At 44.9% G+C, this 21,759-nt stretch overlaps 1 protein-coding gene across 1 annotated transcript in view; it reads right to left on the bottom strand.

Annotated features, from left to right (window-relative positions):
- Nucleotides 1-21,759, bottom strand: part of TTLL5 (tubulin tyrosine ligase like 5) — a 207,789-nt gene that overhangs the window by 86,341 nt on the left and 99,689 nt on the right. The window contains exon 29 of the mRNA XM_077819170.1: nucleotides 10,229-10,383. Coding sequence (XP_077675296.1) covers nucleotides 10,229-10,383 — 155 coding nt within the window. The remainder of the gene's footprint in view (nucleotides 1-10,228; nucleotides 10,384-21,759) is intronic.

The raw sequence follows: 21,759 nt of genomic DNA, 5'->3' as shown, positions 1-21,759 counted from the left end.
AAGCACCACATTGTACTGAATGAGAGGTTTAGTCATGTGGAAGGAAGAAGAGAGACCCAGATGCCACTTTGTAATGTGCAATTTCTGTAACCCCACAGGACATTTGAATAAAACCCAGGGAGAGCAAGAAGAAAGAAAGGAGCTATAAAATAGTGCTAGTGTCTGACAGTAGCTATTTAAATACCCCCATGCCAAGTTAAATATGAAGGAGCAAAAAAATAACAGTACCTGTGAAGTTAGCCACTTAGCCAGAGGAACATACCCAGGAATGGTAGCCAAGAGACATGGATAGGAGATGACTGGAGTAAGAGAAATAGGATGTAGCTATTTCTGAATGAAAAGTCCATACATGTTGCTGAGTTTTACATTAACCGCAACCACCAAAGCTAAAGACCTGGATATCATTGTGGGCAGCTCAGGTGTGTAGCAATGGATAAAGCCAACAAGATCTGAGGTTGCATAAGCAATAGGATAGAAAATAATACTGAAAAATATAATAATGTCATTATATAATTCAATGGTATGCCCTCACTTGGGAGTAGTGTCATCAGTTCTAGTAACTGCTATAGAAAAACAGAGTCAGACAACAATTAGAGGCCTGTAAAGCCTCCATATGGATACTGAAACGGTTGGGATTGTTTAGTTTAGGAGACAAATAAGAGTGGACATGAGAGAGACATTACAATGAAAGGTATAGAGAACATAAATCGAGCACTCCTATTTACTCTCTCATATAATACAAGAACAAGGGGACATTCAATTAAATTGAAAGGCAACCGATTTAAAACTGATAAAAGAAAACCTTCACACAATGCATAATTAACCGGTGGAACTCACTGTTACAGCATATAATAAAAGTCAAGATCTTACCAGGATTCAAACAAAGGACCAGACGCTGATGGGTAATGAGGATGTCCACAGTTGGAACAGAAAATATTGTAAGAATTATTAACCCATTCTGCTTCCAGACATAAGCCAACCACTAGCTGATGGGGATTAGGAAGGAGGTTCCCCTATGTATAGGTTATTCCATTATTGCCCATTACAAGGTTCTTGCAACTTCCTCTGAAACATCAGCCCTGGTCGTTCCACATACAGGATACTGAAAGAGAAGGATCCGTTTGATCCAAGATGGCAATTCCTATGTTTAGAATGGGTGGAAGATGGTTTGTGGAGGTAACTAAGTGAGCTAGCCCAGGCCCTTAAGTAGGAAGAAGATTTGCCATCTGCTCACAATCCCATCTCCCACTTCCTCCCCCTGATAGCTTCCATCATGATAGAGCCTGGTGACCAGGAGGGTTAAGCCCTGGGGACATGGGAATGAGAACACCTCCACTGAAGGAAACAAAGGGGTGAAGGCTGCGTACTGAAAGAGATCCCACCACATTACCTCAAACAAGACTGCAAAAGGGGACTATAACCACTCAGGGCCAAGCAGAGAAAGTGGAGTAAATGGGAGACAACTCTTTATTCAACCAGAGCCAGTCAGACAAAGAGGCCCCCAAGTTCCCAATCCTATAAAGCCCTCCCAGAAGCAGCTGAGAGCAAAGGCCCACTCACACAAGCTGACTTGTACCCCACTCTGCCCTGCTGTGAGGCCCCAGCTCTTGCCTCCAGCTCACAACCCCAGCACTGGCTCCTACATGCTCACTGCACTTGGACCAAACCCCCTTCGCCTCGGGAAAGGGTCCTGTAATTATTCTCACTTATTACCTCGGAAAAATAACAGCACAGCAGCTGCCAGCCAAGTCCGACTCAACAATGTCTGGGGAGCCGAGGCTGCAGGGCCAGGCCTCAGACTGTCTGGGCAAGTCACGAGCTTTCTCCCTTTCCTCTCCCAGAGGCTCCAGACAGGCAGAGCCAAGACCTAGGCTGTGCGAAGCAGCGTTTCTTCAAGATGGTGGCAACCCATGGTGCTGAGGCTCAGAATAGGCTGGCGAATAATAGGACCTACCATCACAGGCTTCTCTAGTGTGATTTATCCAATATACAAACTATCAAGGCTGGTCATACATCTCCAAACTTGACTAACCTAGTTTGCTCCCAGAGTTAGGTTGTCATCAGTGTGCATGGGGGCAGCACAAGATATGGGTGAGTGGCTGCCTGTGGTGGTAGGGGAGACAGATGTATGCATAAATAGTGTAGGGATGGAGTTGCTGCACATACCAACTTAAGCTCATCCTGTCTCTATTAACAGATGCCCAGGCAGTATCCCCCCAACCCAGTAACCTAGAACTTTCCTGAAGGTCAAAGTTCAGTTAAAAAAACTTAGGTTTCTCAGACACACACTGCTCTTCTGATGCCAAAGCCCAGGGCTGAGGTGCTAGGGTACTGCCAAGGGGAAACTAACAGGAGCCCAGTAACAAACAGTAACTACAGTCCACTTCTAGTCTCCCCCAGTCAATAAAGTTAATTGATCCAAATCTCCAAGAAAGAGGCCTCTAGTGGGATCAGAGCTCAAGGGCTGCCTTGATGCAAGTGGTGGACTAGATGACCTCTTGAGGTCCCTTCTATCCCTACATTCCTATGATCCTATGATTCACAATGTGCCTGTCCTAATATAAAAGACATTTCTCTGTCTGACAGGGACTCTTCTATGAGATACTTTTCCTAACAGTGCTGGCCACTGCAGACAGCAGGACAAAGGCATCCACAGAGGACACCGAGCTGGGGCCACTCCCAATGACTTCATAGATGGTAATCACAGACAGCAGCACCAGGATAACCTGGGCCAGATTTACCTTGTGCTAAAGACTCTTCCTTCCCCACCCTAGGGTAGCACAGCCTGCTACTGGCAGGCACAAGAGGGAAGCATATGTAGGCAGAGGTGGAGAGATTAGGGTGTAAAGAAAGGGAATTGTGTGAGGACTGCGGTGCGAAGCAGCCAGAATGTGCTGTGCAATGCAAAGAGACAGAGCCCATTGTTACCCTGGCCCACAGAGAGGGAGTGGGAGGAGATTAGGAAGGGGAAAGGCACAGACAGGGTCAGGAGAACCTGACAGATGGACGGCTAAGATGTTGCAGTGTTGGAGTCAGTGGGCCTGGCTGCTCCTGTTCTGGCATTTCTGTGCTGCCTCACCAGGGAGGTGCAAAGGTCAGTGCAGAGTTTGCTAAGGCTGAACTGAGGGACTATTGTGTAGCATTCAGTAGCTACTGCTCTTGCCCTACATTTCCTCTGGGAGGGATCAGTGCAGTTCAGGCTCCTCAGCCTTCAAGTTAGCCTGCATCCAGCTTGTGCGAAAATAGTTAGGCCCTGGTCATGTGGCAAAACAGGGCATGGGGCAGTGGGGAAGCTGTCTGCTCCTCACACAGGACTGTGGGGCACCAAAAGCAAGCAGCTCAAAGACAGCAACTCCACATTCATCCTTGAGACACAGGGATACAGGAAAGAGCAGGTCTCAGATGACAAAAAACAGCCCCTGCCCCCACCCCAAATCTCTGCCCTTGGCTCCCAAGATACCTAGAACTCTCCCCTTTCTCATAACTGGAAGCTTACCTATAGCAAATTCTACCCCATGGCTCCGTGTTGCCGCCTCCGTCCTGCCTCTGCCATGCTGCCCAAGCCAACTTGACTCCAACCCTGCTTCAATCCCCATCCAGGCTGTCATCATATCTTACCTTAATACTTTGGATTCCCCAAGTCTCAGCTCATTACACCAGCCAGTGTAGAATGCTACCACCTCGTCACCAGTACACAGCAATACAGCACCATTACCTGCCTTTCCTCCCATCACCACTAGAGCCCCCAGTTTCACCATATTTTAATTCTTCTCAGGATCCAGTTGAAGACCATCCTTGTTTTTATAATCCTTCACTGATTCTGAGCTGATCCCCTCTGTGCTTAGCTTGCCTAGTGAACCACGTGCTCCTCCGCACCCGTCAGTTTGCCCCCAGCCCTTAGTTTAAAAACTGTTCAACGACCTTTTTAATTTTAAGTATACTGGAAGAATGGGCTCCACCTAAACCAAAACAGAACCAGATTGCTGGCGCTTAAAATTAAAAAGGTCGTTGAACAGTTTTTAAACTAAGGGCTGGGGGAAAGCCGACAGGTGCGGAGGAGCATGTGGTTCGGACATCCCTTAGGGGACAATCTATAAATGGAGATTCCCTATGTCCTAATAAGAAGAAGAGGATGGAAAATGATAAAATACAGGGAGGATCTGATAAGAAACAGTCAAACAAAAAAAGGCCCAATTACATCATGCAATAGGGGACAGCCAAAAAATGACACGTTTTTAAAATGCTTATATACACCGATGCTAGAAGTCTAAATAATAAGATGGGTGAACTAGAGTGCCTAGTATTAAATGAGGCTATTGAAATAATTGGCATCACAGAAACCTTTTGGAATGAGGATAATCAATGGGACACAGGAATACGAGGGTACAAAATATATCAGAAGGACAGAACAGGTTGTGCTGGTGGGGGAGTGGCACTATATGTGAAAGAAAGCGTGGAATCAAATGAAGTAAGAATCTTAAATGAACTAAATTGTACTATAGAATCTCTGTGGATAGTAATTCCATGCTTGAAAAATAAGAATATAACAGTAGGGCTATATTACAGATAACCTGACCAGGATGGTGTTAGTCACTCTGAACTGCTCAGGGAGATGAGAGAGGCTATTAAAACAAAAAACTCAATAATAATAATGGGGGATTTCAACTATCCCCATATTGACTAGGTACATATCACCTCAGGAAAGGATGCGGAGATGAAGTTTCTTGATACCTTAAATGATCGCTTCTTGGAGCGGCTAGTCCTGGAACCCACAAAAGGAGAGGCAATTCTTGATTTAGTCCTAAGTGGAGCACAGGATCAGGTCCAGGAGGTGAATATAGCTGGACCGCTTGGTAATAGTGATCATAATATAATTAAATTTAACATCCCTGTGGTGGGGAAAACTACACAGTGGCCCAACACTGTAGCATTTAATTTCAGAAAGGGGAACTACACAAAAATGAGGAGGTTAGTGAAACAGAAATTAAAAAGGTACAGTACCAAAAGTAAAATCCCTGCAAGCTGCGTGGAAACTTTTTAAAGACACCATAATAGAGGCACAACTTAAATGTATACTCCAATTTAAAAAACATAGTAAGAGAACCAAAAAAAAGCCACCGTTGTTAAACAACAAAGTAAAAGAAGCAGTGAGAGGCAAAAAGGCATCCTTTAAAAAGTGGAAGATAAATCCCATGAGGAAAATAGAAAAGAGCATAAACTCTGGCAAATGAAGTATAAAAATATAATTAGAAAGACCAAAAAAGAATTTGAAGAACAGCTAGCCAAAGACTCCAAAAGTAATAGAAAAAAAATTTAAATACATTAGAGGCAAAAAGCCTGCTAAACAACACTGGATGATCAAGATGCTAAAGGAGCACTCAAAGATGATAAGGCCATTGCAGAGAAACTAAATGAATTCTTTGCATCGGTCTTCACTGTTGAGGATGTGAGGGAGATTCCCAAACCTGAGCCGTTCTTTTTGGGTGACAGATCTGAGGAACTGTCCCAAATTGAGGTGTCCTTAGAGGAGGTTTTGGAACAAATTGATAAACTAAACAGTAATAGGTCTCCAGAACCTGATGGTATTCACCCAAGAGTTCTGAAGGAACTCAAACGTGAAATTGCAGGACTAACTGTCATCTGTAACCTATCATTTCAATCAGCTTCTGCACCAAATGACTGGAGGACAGCTAATGTGACGCCAATTTTTTAAAAGGGCTCCAGAGGTGACCCTGGCAACTACAGGCCAGTAAGCCTCACTTCAGTACCGGGCAAATTGGTTGAAACTATTGTAAAGAACAAAATTGTCAGACACATAGATGAACATAATTTGTTGGGAAATAGTCAACATGGTTTTTGTAAAGGGAAATCATGCCTCACCAATCTACGAGAATTCTTTGAGGGGGTCAACAAGCATGCAGACAAAGGAGATCCAGTGGATATGGTGTATTTAGGTTTTCAGAAAGCCTTTGACAAGGTCCCTTACCAAAGGCTCTTAAGCAAAATAAGCAGTCATGGGATAAGAGGGAAGGTTCTCTCATGGACTGGTAACTGGTTAAAAGATAGAAAGCAAAGGGTAGGAATAAATGGTCAGTTTTCAGAATGGAGAGAGGTAAATAGTGGTGTCCCCCAGGGATCTGGAGTGGGACCAGTCCTATTTAACATATTCATAAATGGTCTGAAAAAAGGGGTAAACAGTGAGGTGGCAAAATTTGCAGATGATACAAAACTACTCTAGATACTCAAGTCCCTGGCACACTGCGAAGAGCTACAAAAGGATCTCACAAAACTGGGTGACTGACTGACTGAGCAACAACATGGCAGATGAAATTTAATGTTGATAAATGCAAAGTAATGCACATTGGAAAACATAATCCTAACTGTACATATACAAGGAGGGGGTCTAAATTAGCTGTTTCCACTCAAGAAAGATCTTGGCGTCACTGTGGATAGTTCTCAGAAATCATCCACTCAATGGGCAGTAAGAAAAGGAGTACTTGTGGCACCTTAGAATTTGTTAGTCTCTAAGGTGCCACAAGTACTCCTTTTTGCGAATACAGACTAACATGGCTGCTACTCTGAAACCCGTCAATGGGCAGTGGCAGTCAAAAAAGCGAACAGAATGTTGGGAATCATCAAGAAAGGGATAGATAATAAGACAGAAAACATCATATTGCCTCTAAACCATGGTACGTCAACACCTTGATTACTGCATGCAGATGTGGTTGCCCCGTCTTAAAAAAAGATATATTGGAATTGGAAAAGGTTCAGAAAAGGGCAACAAAAATTATTAGGAGTATAGAATGGCTTCCGTATGAGGAGAGATTAATAAGACGGGGACTTTTCAGCTTGGAAAAGAGGTCACTAAGGGGGGATATGATAGAGGTCTATAAAATCATGAGCGGTATAGAGAAAGTAAATAAGGAAGTGTTATTTACCCCTTCTCATAATACAAGAACAAGCAGCCACCAAATGGAATTAATAGGTAGCAGGTTTAAAACAAACACAAGAAAGTATTTTTTCATGCAACACACCGTCAACCTCTGTAACTCCTTGCCAGAGGGTGTTGTGAAGGCCAATACTATAACGGGGTTCAAAAGGGAGCTAGATAGATTCATGGAAGATAGGTCCATCAATGGCTGTTAGCCAGGATGTACAGGAATGGTGTCCCTAGCCCCCGTTTGCCATAAGCTGGGATTGGGTGACAGGGCATGAATCATTTGATAACCTGTCTGTTCATTCCCTTTGGGGCACCTGCCATGGGCCACTGTCAGAGGACAGGATACTGGGCTTGATGGACCTTTGGTCTGACCCAGTATGGCAGTTCTTATTATGAAAAACTTTCCAACTATAAGGATAGTTAAGCACTGGAATAGGCTTCCAAAGAAGGTTGTGAAATCCCCATCAACGGAGGTTTTTAAGAACAGCTTAGACAGTACCTGTCTGGGTTTACTTGGTCCTGCCTCAGCATAGAAGGGGTGTGGACTTGATGACCTCTTGAGATCCCTTCCAGTCCTACATTTCTATGATTTCTGTGAAAAAGATTGTGCTTTGATTCTGAGAAGTCCTTCAAGACCTCTTCTTCAGAGAGAGTTCCAGTGACTCCAAGTCTTTCTTCAGAGAAGTGGATAACAGTACTCAGAACTCTGCACTCTGAATTGTCCAGCAGCTGTCAAAAATTCCCCTTTTGATTTGTAGACAGATCTAAAGGTTTTGGCTTCCATTATTCTGGCCCTTTGATGCAGGCAGCCATGCAGACAAGACACCCCCTCCAAATGAAGAGTCTCTTGAGACATCTCTCCTTGCTTGCTTGCTTTGTGCTCTGGCGATAAAGGCACCACAGGTCAAACACTCTTTGGAGGAATGTACCACTCGCAGGCATTGTGAGCACTTACTGTGCTGGTCTGTGAAGGGAATTTTCTCAGTGCCCAAACCCTAAGTGCCCCATCAAAGGCATCAAGACTAACACAGGCAAGACGCTATGTCAGGGGTGGGCAAACTTTTTGGCCTGAGGGCCACATCGGGGTTGTGCAACTGTATGGAGGACCGGGTAGGGAAAGCTGTGCACCCCCAAACAGCCTGGCCCCCGCCCCCTATCCATCCCCTTCCACTTCCCGCCCCCTGACTGCCCCCCTCAGAACCCTCGACTCATCCAACCTCCCTGCTCGCACCTTGTCCCTTGACTGCCACGACCCCTATGTACACTCCCACTCCTTGACAGGCCCCCTGGGATTCCCATGCCTATCCAGCCCCCCAATCCTGCTCCCCGTCCCCTGACCATCCCCCGTCCCCCATAGAACCTCCGTCCCATCCAACCGCCCCCTGCTCCCTGTCCCGACTGCCCCCTGGGATCCTCTGCTCCTTATCCAACCCCCCGCCCCAGCTCCCTGCCCCCTTACCATGCCGCTCAGAGCAGCAAGAGCTCGCAGCCCTGCTGGAGCCAGCCACACCGCTGCGCTGCACGACAACGGGGCCAGAGCACTGGCGGCACAGCAAGCTGAAGCTGTGGGGGAGGGGACTCAGCAGGGGCGGGGCCAAGGGCTAACCTCCCTGCCCAGGAGCTCAAGGGCCGGGCAGGACGGTCCCGTGAGCCACATAGTTCGCCCACCTCTGAGCTATGGTATGAATTATTTTGGGGGGTTTTATATATATAAAAAAGTATTTTATATATAAAATACTTACAGGCACTAAGCTACACAACTGAAGTCAGGCAATAGTTCTGGGGCTGCTTGTGCCAGCATAGAGTAGGGCATTATGGGGGTAGAGAAGATTTTATAACCATGGACTGTCAGATCTGCAGCTGATGCACGTGCAGCCTCTAACAATGAAACTGATTTAGAGTGATACCATGATCATGAGGCCTACAGCAGAGATCTGCAGAGGAAGGAAGAGTCCTACTGAGTAGCCCTTTCCCCTGTTAAACCTGGGGCCCAATCCCATTGGTATGGGCAGTGTGGAGGAGGAGATGGAAGCAATACAGGGTTGCCTGCACTCTGCTGCTCTCACAGGCTACACAGGAGAGAAAGGAGGCTGTACACCTGTTGGATAGGTTCTTTATTTGGATTAGGTAATAACTCCCTTGGCTGGGTTCCAAGAACAGAATTGCTGCCTCTCTCAATAATCCTAAACCCCACAGGCAAACACTGTGCTAGGGCAGGCACAGGCAAAGAATTCATTTCTCACATTCCTCTTCTACAGGCAGGGGGAAAGGCACTGACTGGTGAAACAAGAGCTGCTTAAGCCTGAGCTTTCCAATACAGATTTCAATCCTCCTGTTGCAGGGTCCATTTGAGGGGGGGACCACCCAGAGCACACTCCTTGCCCCATGCCCCTCTAAAGTTTTATCAGCCACCACCCAGCAGCTTTCCTGCTTTTATTAACAAGCACTACTAATTATATTCACTTAACATGGCACTTTTGATCCATAGAACTCAAGCACTTAAGAGGGTTAGGCTCATTATCCCTATTTTACAAGGCAAAAACTGAGGCAGAAAGGGAGGAAGAGAAACAACCTTCCCACAGGTAGTTGGGACTGAATAAGGAATAGAACTCAGGAGTACCTAGATCCTAGTCTTGTACTCAGTCTTGTACAAAACGGAAGCCCCACTTAGCTCCTAGCTTCAACACCACCAGTCAAAGCCCCATTCAGAATCCTTCAGGCACATCCCCCTTCTCTCACCCTTGGGCAGTTATCCCCATTGAGAATCACACACAGTCCTCTGTTCAGAGTCCAAGGGGTATATTAACCACTAATGTAAATTCCTATGCTCTACTTTGATTAGAAAAAATGAGGAGAGAACAGAAGGAAACCACTCAAAGGGAGACTCCCAGGAAAGAAGTTTTCTGCTGATTGTTCCTTTGTCGTCAAACCCCCCAAGCTTTGCATCCAGGGAAAAGCCTAACCAAACTCAGGTCCTGATGGAGTTTTCTATGCCATCAGGTAGGGAATTGTGCCCTGGATAAGTGCTTGGAGGGAAACTGCTTAGAGAGATATCTCCTACCATCCAACCTGCCCAGCCCCTCCTCCTCCCTCCACCATGGCCCTGCCACCACCTGGGATCAAGGGCTATGTTTCTGATGGATCTGGGAGATGCTGGGAACTGTGTTTCTTTACTCCTGGAACAAGATCTCCTGAGCAAGAAGCTAATGAGGAAACTGAACAAGCTCCTGGCCCCTGTACACTGCATTCATCTCCCTCAAAAAGCCAGAGGCAGCCAGATTAACTTACCTGACTGCTGAGGAGGTAGGCTTGCTGTCAGTTGTGGAAGTATCTGCCTGAACAGCCCACGTTGACCCTCCTGTGTTAAGTGCTGACTGGTGGCTGAGAGGGGAGGCTGTACTCCTTTTACTTACAGCTCCGCTTGCCAGATTCAGGTTTGTTAACTAAAAAGAGAGACAAAAATACATCAGACATTACGAAGACCCAAGAAAGTAACAGCAGGTGGCTCGGAGAAAGATACAAACCATTGGCTAGACAGTCTGATAATGGAAGGAAGACTCCTGTTGAAACCTTCCCCTCCTCCCTGGAGAAAGGCTCTCTTGGACTGGAGCAAAGCTGTGCTGGCTGCAGGAAGCAGTGGGGAGGGCCATTATCAAAGCCACCCCACTCTGAATGGCTTCCAGCATCAACACTTCATTGTAACACACCCACACAATGGAGCATACGGGAGGAAAAGGGCAAGGGCAGGGGCAGAATTCCCAAAGGAAAGCAGCACTGGGCCCCTGCACCACTGATTATAATTCAGAACAATGAAACTCAAACCAACAGCAAGCATTTACAAAAGCCAGATGCTCCTCCTTGCCCCCTCACTTCCCCAGGTCACTGAGCCAGATCACTATATATAATTGACCCATTACCACTTTACTTACATAAAATTCCCACCAAATTCTGCCCCAAATGGGAGAAATTTTCCACCCCCCCTTGAAGCTGTTCAACCAATTAGGTAACCAGTCAATTAATGTCAGCTCTGAAGTGAGGCAGGGGTTGTTGCATTTCCTTGATCAATTTATAAGAAAATTGCATAATACTTAACAAATATTACTTGTTCGTCTGTATCCTTCTCCCATTACCCTTCTTGGGTCACTCATCTTCTTGAGAGTGCAAACTCTGAGCTAGCACCATCTTACTATATTTGAAGAGCACCCAGCAACAATGGGGCACTGATCCTAACTACTGCAATAAGTGTTAAATTGCAGACAAAAAATTATGTTAAAAGACTATTATTAAGGTTGCTAAGGCAAGCACTCAAATTAGGGAATGCTAGAATTTAGGCTGTCCAGGCAATCTTAATTCAGACCCCTTGTGTACATGAATTATGATACCGTCTTTAATTACATGATCACATACTATTTTTTCCACAGGACCTCTGCCTCATTCAGTGCACAGAATGGACCTGCTCTGGGGATGAATCAGGGTTTATATTGAAAGAGACTGTTGTATGCAGGACACCTAGGTTAAAGCAGCTGAATGCTGACCTGGAGAATTGGAATCTACTGCTGCCTCTGCCACAGTGTTCTTGTGTGATGCTAGTCAAATCACTTAAACCAAACTTTTCATAGGTGGTCACTGATTGTGTGTTTCTCATTTTCTGGGTGCCTACTTGAGGACTTGGAGTCTAATTTGCAGAAGTCCTGAATGCTCCCAGCTGCAACTGAAGTCAATGGGATCTGTGCTCTGAACATATAAAGTGCTATACAATGCTAAGTATTCTGAAAAATGGGATCCTAGGTGTCTCAAATTGGACATTCAAAATTAGTGGATATTTTTGATCTTACTCTCTGTGCTGCAGTCTGCCATCTGTAAAATGCGGATAATACCACCACCACCTCACCTCACTTCATAGTGGTTATGAACATAAATTAATTAATGTTTGTCAAGAACTCAGATACTATGGTGAGAGCACTGACAAAAGCCCATTTTGAGGAAAGTAATAATTCTGTCTTCAGAGCAGGGTTTGAACAGTGTACAGTAAATAAGGCTTGGGGCCATACATTGAACAATGAGGAGAAGACAAAATATTGAATAGCAGCTCATTAAGTAAGCACCATCTGTTCTGTGCACTGAATGAGATGGTTCCTCTGGAAAAAACAGCATGTGATCGTGTAATTAAAGACCATCATAATGCACACACACAAGTGGGTCAAATTAAGGCTGCATAGGCAACCTTCCTTCTAGCATTTGCTAACTTTTGAGTGCTTGACATTGCAACTAACTGTGTTATTTTAATGCAGTTTTTGTATGTGTAATTTTCTAGGTTTTTAAAAAACAAATTGACATCCTCTCTTCCCCCACAAATTCCACCATATGGCATCATATTAACATTCACATGAATCATCAGCAGAGAGTTGGAACCTTTACATTCACTGCCCAGATCTCTGTCACATGAGATAGCAGAGTAACTGAGAGCAGTAGTAGGATGTCATCCTCTATGTGGACCAGCACTAGAGGGGGATGGGGCACTAGTGGGCAAAGACACTTCTGCCCATACCCCCTAGTTGACCCCTTCTGTCCCATTCCCTCCCAGTCCTGTCTCTTCCCTACCCCAGCTCCTTATTTTAGCCCAGGGGTCTCAAACTCAATTTACCTTAGGGCCAGTGCCAGTCCTCAAAGCCTCCCAGCGGGTCAATAATGTCACTGAAGATGGTGTTCAGAAAAGAAAACGTTTATATTGTATTTTTTATTTTGACTTTCTTAGAAATAATAAACTGTCATACAACTTTATACAATTCTTCGCCTGCCAGAGAGTTTTTAGTATTTGCCAGGCACCTGGCAATGCTTCAGTTCTGTCAGTTTGTTGATGTTTGTTTGGCCTCAGTGACTGAGCAGTTGAAACCGTCAGGATTGCAGCAAGGTGTGCATCAGATAGTTGTGTTTGGGATTTTGACTTGTTTATATTCATTGTGGAAGAAAGTGACGCTGCCTCCATGGCGGACTCCACTTGGCAACTAATGATCCTGCCTCCATGGCTGACTGTCTGGCGACTAGTGATGGTACCTCTGTCACTCTCCCTCAGCCAATGGGAGCTGTGAGGGGTGGAGCCTGCAGCAGACATTGCTGGCAGAGTGTCTGTATGGGTCTCTCCTCCACGGGCCGCAGTGGGGAGGTTCTCGGGCCGCAGATGGCCTGCGGGCTGGGACTTTGAGACCCCTGCTTTAGCCAGTCCCAGTCTCCATTATTCAGGCTTGTCATTCCAGTCCCAGCCTCTTTACACAAGAATATCTAGTCTCATCCTTCCAGAGTCCCAGTCTCTGCTCCAGACTCTCAACCCCACCTCTCCTTGCTCAGCCAGTCCCAGCTCCCCTCACCCCCGGCTCCTCATTCGATTGGTCTCTTTTTCTCCACTTCTTGTCTCCAGTCGCTTGTCTACTCCAGGACATCACCTCTCCAGGCTCCTTGTCCCACCCTTTTTTGCTCATTCAGTCCCAGTGCTCTCCCTGCATCCTAGCTCCTCATCAAATCTGTTTCTCCTCCCTCCCACTGCCCCACTGGTTCCCAGATCCAGTCTCCTTGCCCAGTCAATCCTACTCTCCTGATCATCCCATCTTCTGGTCCCACTTTGAGCATCCAGTCTCCTTGTATTTATTTACTCCCCACCCCCAACTTTCAGCTCTCATTTTTCTGCATTTGAGTCAAGCAGCTTTCTCCTCCATGATGCCTGGGCCTAGCAAGTGGTCATGGAACACAGGAGAGACAAGCTCCCCACTTTCCATTACAGTGCCCAGCCCAGGCCTGACCAACAGCAGCCCAGAGCTGCAGTTACAGAGAAAGTCCTGTTAAGCCCAAAGATGAAGCATTTTCAGTATGGATGGAATCTTCAGGGAATATAGCTGCTAGAATCTACAAAATCTCTAATGAATATATTCAAACTGCAGTTTTTCAAAGGCTTATAATTTGGCCAAATTTGGACAGATTTTCATAGGGATGATGCAAAGGCCAGCCACCCACCTGCCAAATTTCAAGTCCCTGCTCCAAAGCATGGGGCAACTAGAGCATCTCAAAAAAAAAAAAAAAAAAAGCTGCCAGAATTTTTTAAACATGCACAAACCAACATATTTCTCCTAGCCTCATTTCTCTGAAAACAAGCATTTTTGCTGAAAATTTCCTCCAAAAATTCAGCCTGAGGCAGATGCCTGCCATGGAAAATTTCAGCCCAAATGGTTAAAGTCTGGCAAAGTTATGAGCAACTGAAAACATGGTCTTTCTATGGGAAGTCTTTTGCAACTTAGTTGGTGCTACCAGCCCTGCCTATACCAACAACAACAAAGTGTTATTTTGAAACTTTCTTCTGAGAGAACAAACACTGAGCCCTTCTGTAGCTCTGTATAAATATGAAGTATTTATATTATGGTAGCAGCTAAAGATCACACACCAGATTGGGCCTCATTTTACTAGGTGCTGTACGAACATCTAATAAATGACAGTAACTTCCCATAAACAGTTTACAATCTATAAAAACAGGTAACAGGTGGATGAGGCAAACACTATAGGATGTGTACAGTTCTTAGCCAGTCAGTAGTAGTGATGACAACTCTGTTAGAGAAGGCCTATGCAGAGGGGACTTGATCCAACCCATCCCTCAACACACCAATATCAAGGTCCATTTAGTGACATGTATCACCTCTCCACCCCGCATCTGATACCTTGGTGAATTTTTCTCTGATACCCCAATATTGTTTATTTTAAAGCTGTCTTTCCAGGCAAAACAGGTGAGCAAATAGCAGAGTGTGAAGGGTAGGATATTTCACACATTCCAGCTAGACAGGTGTTTAAATTCCAGCAGGATTAAATACAGGCAACGGATTCAGACAGAACTAGAGAGACCATAAAGCTTACTTGCAGCCAGGCCACCTGCTTGGGTGCAACCGCTTGTTTTTACTGCTCCATGCCTCTGGTAAGTTTCAGTTGCTAAAATTAGCCTGCCAGAGTCTTGGCATGGCAGATTCCTGGGTACCCCCTCACCACAGTGTCTGTGCCATACAGCTTGACCTTGATTTTCCTAGTGGTGACTGTCATTACTGGTTACCTGATAAACTGCCTACTCTGTTTCAGACACAGGGAAGCGTTTAGCAACAGATGAGTTTGTACAGTTTGTAGTACCCAGCCCAAAGGCTGCAGCAGAAACTACATATAGAAAAATCTGATGCTTCAGGGATAGAAAATGGAGCAAATAGAACAGCAGGACTAGTGGAGCCCAAATAGGGAACTGGTGATTACTTTGGAACTAAAGCAAAACGTTTACCTGATTTCTATACTGAGCTGAATTCACACATGGACCATATCAGGCTGGACACTTAAACCCAAGTGCTGCATTAGCCTGGTCCTACTGCTGGTTTCTACATCAGTGCAGGTCTCCATTGGTACTGTCTAGGGAGTCCCGAGGACCCCAGCAGACCATTCCACTTGCTCAAGGAACCACTTGTACTCACTATATATCTCTTTGTGCACCTGCCCCAGCTTTCAATGTGGATCATTTTAAATTAGGTCAGGAAGAAAAGGTGTTCTGAAGAGTACAGCCTCTCATCACTCCACAACATGGCCTGCTCTAGTGCCTCCTCCAAGGACCCTCCTCAACTCCAAGGAGGGAATGAAAAGTCCTGCTGCCTTGGAGCGTGGCACCCCAATGCCACAGAATTCTTTGGCAGCAGTATGCATCCTACAACCCCATCCCCTTTAAGAGCACACTAGTGAGATACTTTCCCCTTTCAGACAGATTAGGCAGATTGCTGTAGAACAGGCACAGCCCGAAGTTCCTCTCCCTCGTGTCCAGGATCAGTCCCTTTACTCTCTGGTGCCTTATAAGGAATAAGATTACAGCACCATATCTGGTCTCGGACAGAGGATTGTTCCACTAGCAAAATCAGAGGCTGTAAAATTTTACATCACCTCACCAGGGCTTCTTCTAGTCATACCAAGAAAGCTAAGACGTTACCATAGGGATGTGCTATTTGAAAGGCCACAGGACTTGCTAGTGGATAGTGAGTAAGGGCAAATAGGCAAGCCCCATTCAATTCCCTCTGGGGTTCTATAGGACAGAACATTGGGCAGCTGTTGTGCACCACTGGAATTGATGGAATGACTCGGACTTCTCTTTGTGGAGTGCACATTCCCACACATCTTCTCATGGACACCTCCTTCCCCAGCACAGATAGGCAGAGCTGGAATAGCTAGCAGTTGTAATTTAAGATCAAGAGGCAGCAGCAGAGTTGTAATGAGGGGAGGATGCCTCAGCATCTGCTAAGATAAGTTTTATGAACTAAGTTCCCAAGTTTTGCTTGGAACATATTTTTCCATAATTTTGCTGCTCTCTGCTTATCCATTCTTGTTGGTTATTGTCATCAACAATGCATCATCCACACATTTGTCTGCTTCTCAAACAAATGGCTCTGCTTTCTTCCACGCTGCCCCTTACATATAGCATGCCCTCTGTGAACCGACCTGTATGGCAACTAAACTGCCTCCTTCAAAACTCTCCCCAAGACCCTCCTCTGTAGTCTTGCCTACGAGATCAGTCAATTATATCTGAGGGAGGAGAGGAGGCACCTAATTTTACTCAAAAAAAAAAAAAAAAGGACTTTTTGATGGTGTCTCTCTTCCTCCACTCTTCATGAGTTACTTTTCATGAACTGTAAGCCATTTGGGGCAGTGACTGTTTCTGTATGTAAGCTAGCACAATGGAGCCCTGTTCTTGCTGGAGCCTCTGAGAGCTACTGTAATGCAAATATTAATTATGATTAATAATTCATTCCACACTCCAGACCGGTGTTTTGCATTTTACAGAGATGGCACATGCATCTCTGGTCTAGGCCAAACCTGGCTGAGTGGGTCCAACAATAGTGCTGGAGGAACTGGGAGCACTGGAGCCGGCCCGTCTGCCTTGCTTTCCTCCGTGTTTTGAGCTGCCAGAATGTAACAGGCCATCCCAATGTGGGAAACATTGCTGGATCTTAACTTGTCTCTTTTCTGGACAGCAAAAGGAAACCCCAAACCACCAACCTCTTACTAAACCCACAATTCACTGTTTGAATAGTGGGACAAAATACACCCATTAAAGACCCTTCGGAGAAACCACACAGTACACACTCACTACTCCAGGATCTCATGACCCAGGTCAGCTTTCTGGCCACACCCAATCAGTACAAATCCACTCCAAGACAGTTTCATTTCATGCACAGATTTGCATTTGCTGAGAAGACCAGCCAGAAGAAATGAGAACTGGGGCTAACAGGATGGGAGGTGTGAAATCTGTGTGCGCACCAAGGCTGATCTGGCCAAAGGCCTGTGACATTCCTTCCTGCTTGCCGAGTTTACCAGCTTACAGGATATACATATGCATACAGAGCACAAGTGTTTCAGTCTCCAGAAAACGTTCCAGACAAAGACCTGCCAGAGACATTCCTGGGAAACCTGACAAACTCAGAGATTTCTTTGTAGTGTCTCCAGCGTATGCATCCATTTAACAATAAAAAAAAAGAAAAAAAGAAGTTAGTGCTGCTGCCACGGATGGCTAAATTCGCCTCTTGCTTCTTCTCAAAGCGTTAGGCTCTCATTTAAGCACTCTACCGCAAAACTTCCCACTGGGAGTGATTTCGATGGGGCATGGATGTGTCAAATGATTGATGATCAGGGCACAATCTTTCTCAGACATGAGTTCCTAGCTACACAGCCTGCCCCATTTGGCAGCTTGGCAACTCTGCAGATTACAGGGGCCACTTCACTGTAACAAAAGCCTCTGCTTCCATTCCCTCTGGAGCCTCAGAGCAGCAGGAGGGGCACAATTCCTGGGCTGCAGAAACCACACTGACATTTTCTGCTCCGACAGCCTCTGCTGAGACCCTTCATGTTATTACTGATCTGCACAAGTCAGCACTGTCAGAAGTAATACCCACCCCTGAGAACAAGTAGTGTGTGAAGAACAGCTAAGGGGTGAGGAATAGTGGGCCCTACAATGATACAGAGGGAGAAAGCCACATACAGCAAACCAAAGAGTTACAGAAGGGAAACAAAGCAGCTTGAGATGTCCAAGAGATAGGCTGATCCACAGCAAGGGACTAAACACTGATGATAACCCTGCGGTACATGGATTTTTATTCATGTCCTGAGTTTTGTGGTCTTAGTCTAATCTCTACTTAGCTGCCCGAATGTACAGTTTTCAGGTCCAGGATAGGATTTGAGCTGTGTATTCACACATGCGCTATGCTTTGTGTCATGTTTCGGACCTGTCTACATTAGTGCTCTTACAACAGCACAGCCGTACTGATGCAGCTGTACTGCTGTACGACCTCCCATGTAGCTGCTCTTTGCCTACAGGAGAGAGCTCTCCCGTCGACATAATTAAACCACCCCCAATGAGTGGTGGTAGCCATGTCAGCGGGAGAACATCTCCTGCCAGCATAGCAGTATCCACATGTGCGCTTCTGTCGCTGTAACTTACGTCATTCAGAGGGGTGTTTTTTCACAACCCTGAGCAACATAAGTTACAGCGACAAAAGTGCTAGTATAGACATAGCCTTAGTTTGCTAAAGACAAGGGGTCTCCAAGCTGCACAGTAAGAGACAGACAGGCAGCGTGGAAAGAAACTGCATAGGATTGGTTTGATCACTGATACCTAGTGGAAGGTTCTTATTCTGGGGTTCCTGTGGCAGACTATTCCAACAAGGTCACCCTGAGGCACTGCATGCTAGCCACCCCAAAGCCCTTCTCCCCACACCAGCAAAGGGTTAGCAAACGTGTTTGATTTCTGCTAAAATCCACTTTTTGTCCAAATGAAAAATGTAGAGCAAGAAAAATGCCATTCTCCTGGGGATCTGTCAACACGTTCGCAGGAGGCCTGGCTGCTGGACCTTGGGCACTGGCTGGCTGTATAGTGGAGAAGGAGACAGCTCATTCTAGCTCTTGCCTGGGTGGTCTGATGTTATCCCTTTAATTAAACTCCCTGGCTGGAAGAGCTGGAGCAGTTCCTAACAATAGCTGGGTCCTGAAACCTCACACTCTCCTTCATGGAGAGGTGCAGTGCTCCCTTCAGGTTTCCCCTCCTACTCCTCCCTGCAAAGTTGGGCCAATTCAACACATTCTTCTGTTCACTAACATTAATAACCACAAAGTGCTACAGCATGGTTGATAGCAGCAGCAGACCCCCCACCCCTGTGATATGAGACCTCACACAGATCCAGTGCTTCAGGAGAGACCCACTTTTTACCTTACAGCATATTTCAGAGAAAAAGCTGTACAGTATCCACAGAAAGAGGCATATACACATCTATGTGCCACCTGTCCCTGTACACACCAGCAAAACACAATTATAACATGCTCCCTGCAGAAAGCTCTGCCAAGCATGAAAACAAGCAGCCACCTTGTCTGCTAGATACATTTTATGAGTGGACTTCAGAAGTAACAGACTGTAAAGAACACTGTTGTAACTAAGTCAGTAGGTAAAAAGGCCTGGATTACTGTTGCAAGGTCCTCTCCAACAGGGAAGGCCATAGCCATGGATGGAAAAAAAGCTGTTTTGACTTTGGCTTGGCTCTCCAGAAGCAGTAGAGGATCCAGTGAGATCCCTAGTTTATTAACCAAGTTACCAAAAACTAGGAAAAACCCCTCATGGTGAAGGGGTGTGTATTGATTCAGCCATTTCTTCAGGCTGCATCCCCCAACACTGCTTCTATTTCATGTGTCATGAGCCTCAAACAGCTTTTTCATTCATACCCCAAACTCAGCCACACAAACTGAGCAACTGAAGTGTCAGGACCCAGAGAAACAAAGATCTAGAGCTGTGTCTCAGCCTACTGACAGCACTGCAGCCCAAACCACTGCACATATTCATCAAAATATGAACACAATCTTGTCCCTCACCAGCAGCTCAACCAAAAAAACAAGTATAGACTCAATGCCATGACTAGGCCTAACACTGAAAAGAGTCAGGGAAACGCAAGATGTTGCTCCAGATATTGCTAGTACTACTTCACCAGAATCATCTCAATAACCTTATACATAAAATGAAGATTACCTTGTCTAGAATGCAAAAAATGTGGGAAAGGAGAAAGGGTCACAAAGGTGGGAGAAGCAGCAGAGCATGCAGATTCCTCAGAGTTAAGGACTCACATTAGCATAGGAACATAAAAATTGCCAGATCACTTCAGAGCAGCAGTTCAGCAAATACAGTATTCTTTCTGATCAATGATTCAGAGGAAGGTGCAAGAAATCACATAGTGGACAACTGTGAAATAACCTGCTTAAAGGGGAAGTTTCTTTCTAATCTCTGTCTATCAGTTTTTGGCTTATGCTCCAAAGTCTGAGGGTCTATTCCTTATATAATTTTTGTTATCCTGTCTAATGTAACTGTGCCTGTTCTTATTGTGTATAAGTACGTCTGATACGATTTTGAATTCTGTTAAGCTCTTGGCCTTAATACGTTGTGGCAGTGCATTCCACAGGTTAAGTGTGTTCTGTGTAAATAAGTATTTTCTTTTATCAGTTTTAAATTGGTTGCCTTCCAATGCATTTGAACGATCCCTTGTTCTATCATGAGAAAGTGTAAATAAAGTCTACATGATTTATGTTTTCTATGTCATTCATTGTTCTGCATATCTCCATCATGTCCCCTCTAACACATCTCCTCCCTAAACTAAAAGTCTTAATCTTTTCAATCTCTCTTTATACAGAAATCTTTCCCTGCCTTTAATCATTTCAATCACCCATCTCTGAATCCCTTCTATTTTTGCTGTATCCTGTTTCAGACAGGGTGACCAGAACTGAACACAGTATTCCAGGTGAAGGCATAGCACTGTTTTTTGTTTAATAGCGTATTATTTTCTATTCCATTCTTTATATATCCTCTTCTTTTGTTTTCTCTCTTGACTTCTTGCACAGCAGATGTTTCCACTGAGCAGTCCAGAATGAAACTCGTCTTTTTCCTTAGTGATTACAGTTAATTTAGATTCCCTCTAATATATATGAGTAGTTAAATTTATTACTTACAATATGCATTACTTATTTGCTTGTCTGTTGTGCTACCCACTCACCCAGCATCAAGTCTCTCAGTTTTTTCTAGTCTTCACTAATGTAAGCACCATCTATAAATTTTGCCATTTCACGCCCCCCTTTTTTCCCAAATCATTAACACTTTTAAACACCACTTCCAATATTTTACTCCCATTAGTCTTTTGCCATGTTAAAAACTGGTCAGCTATTCCTACCCCTTTTTTTCTGTCTCAGCCAGTTTCAAATCCATGATAGAACATTACCTCTCAGTCCATGACTAGTTACCTCTTTTAAGGGACTTTGTCAAAGGCTTTTTTGAAAGTCCAAATAATATTAACCAGCTCTCTTTTATTTACTATTTTGCTAATGAGCTCAAAGAATTCTAATAGGTCAGACACAGAGTTTTTTGTCCCTGTCTTATGTTTCTCTTGGTGGATTACAGTTCACATTTTAAATTATTTCAACCAATATATCTGGTACTAAAGCAAGGCTCACCAGGAATACCCTTTTGCCTTTTTAAAAAAATAATCACGTATGTTATCCTCTGGTAGAGTAACTAACTTTAATAAGAGAGAGTGAAGGTTTTTGTTAGCAGCTCTTCATTTTTACATTCTTTCAGAATTCTTCGAGGAAGGCCATCCAGTCCAGGGGACTACCTGCTCTTTATCAGGTTATTTCATTCCTTCCTATTTTGACACCTCAGTCTGACAGTACCTCAACTTCATTATCTGAAAAGAATAATTCTGAGGTTGGTGTCTTCCCAACTTCCTTTTTGGTGAAGT

Source organism: Eretmochelys imbricata, chromosome 6 (genome assembly GCF_965152235.1).
Source record: "Eretmochelys imbricata isolate rEreImb1 chromosome 6, rEreImb1.hap1, whole genome shotgun sequence".
Taxonomy (NCBI): Eukaryota; Metazoa; Chordata; order Testudines; family Cheloniidae; genus Eretmochelys; species Eretmochelys imbricata.
This window is presented reverse-complemented; position numbering and strand designations above follow the sequence as displayed.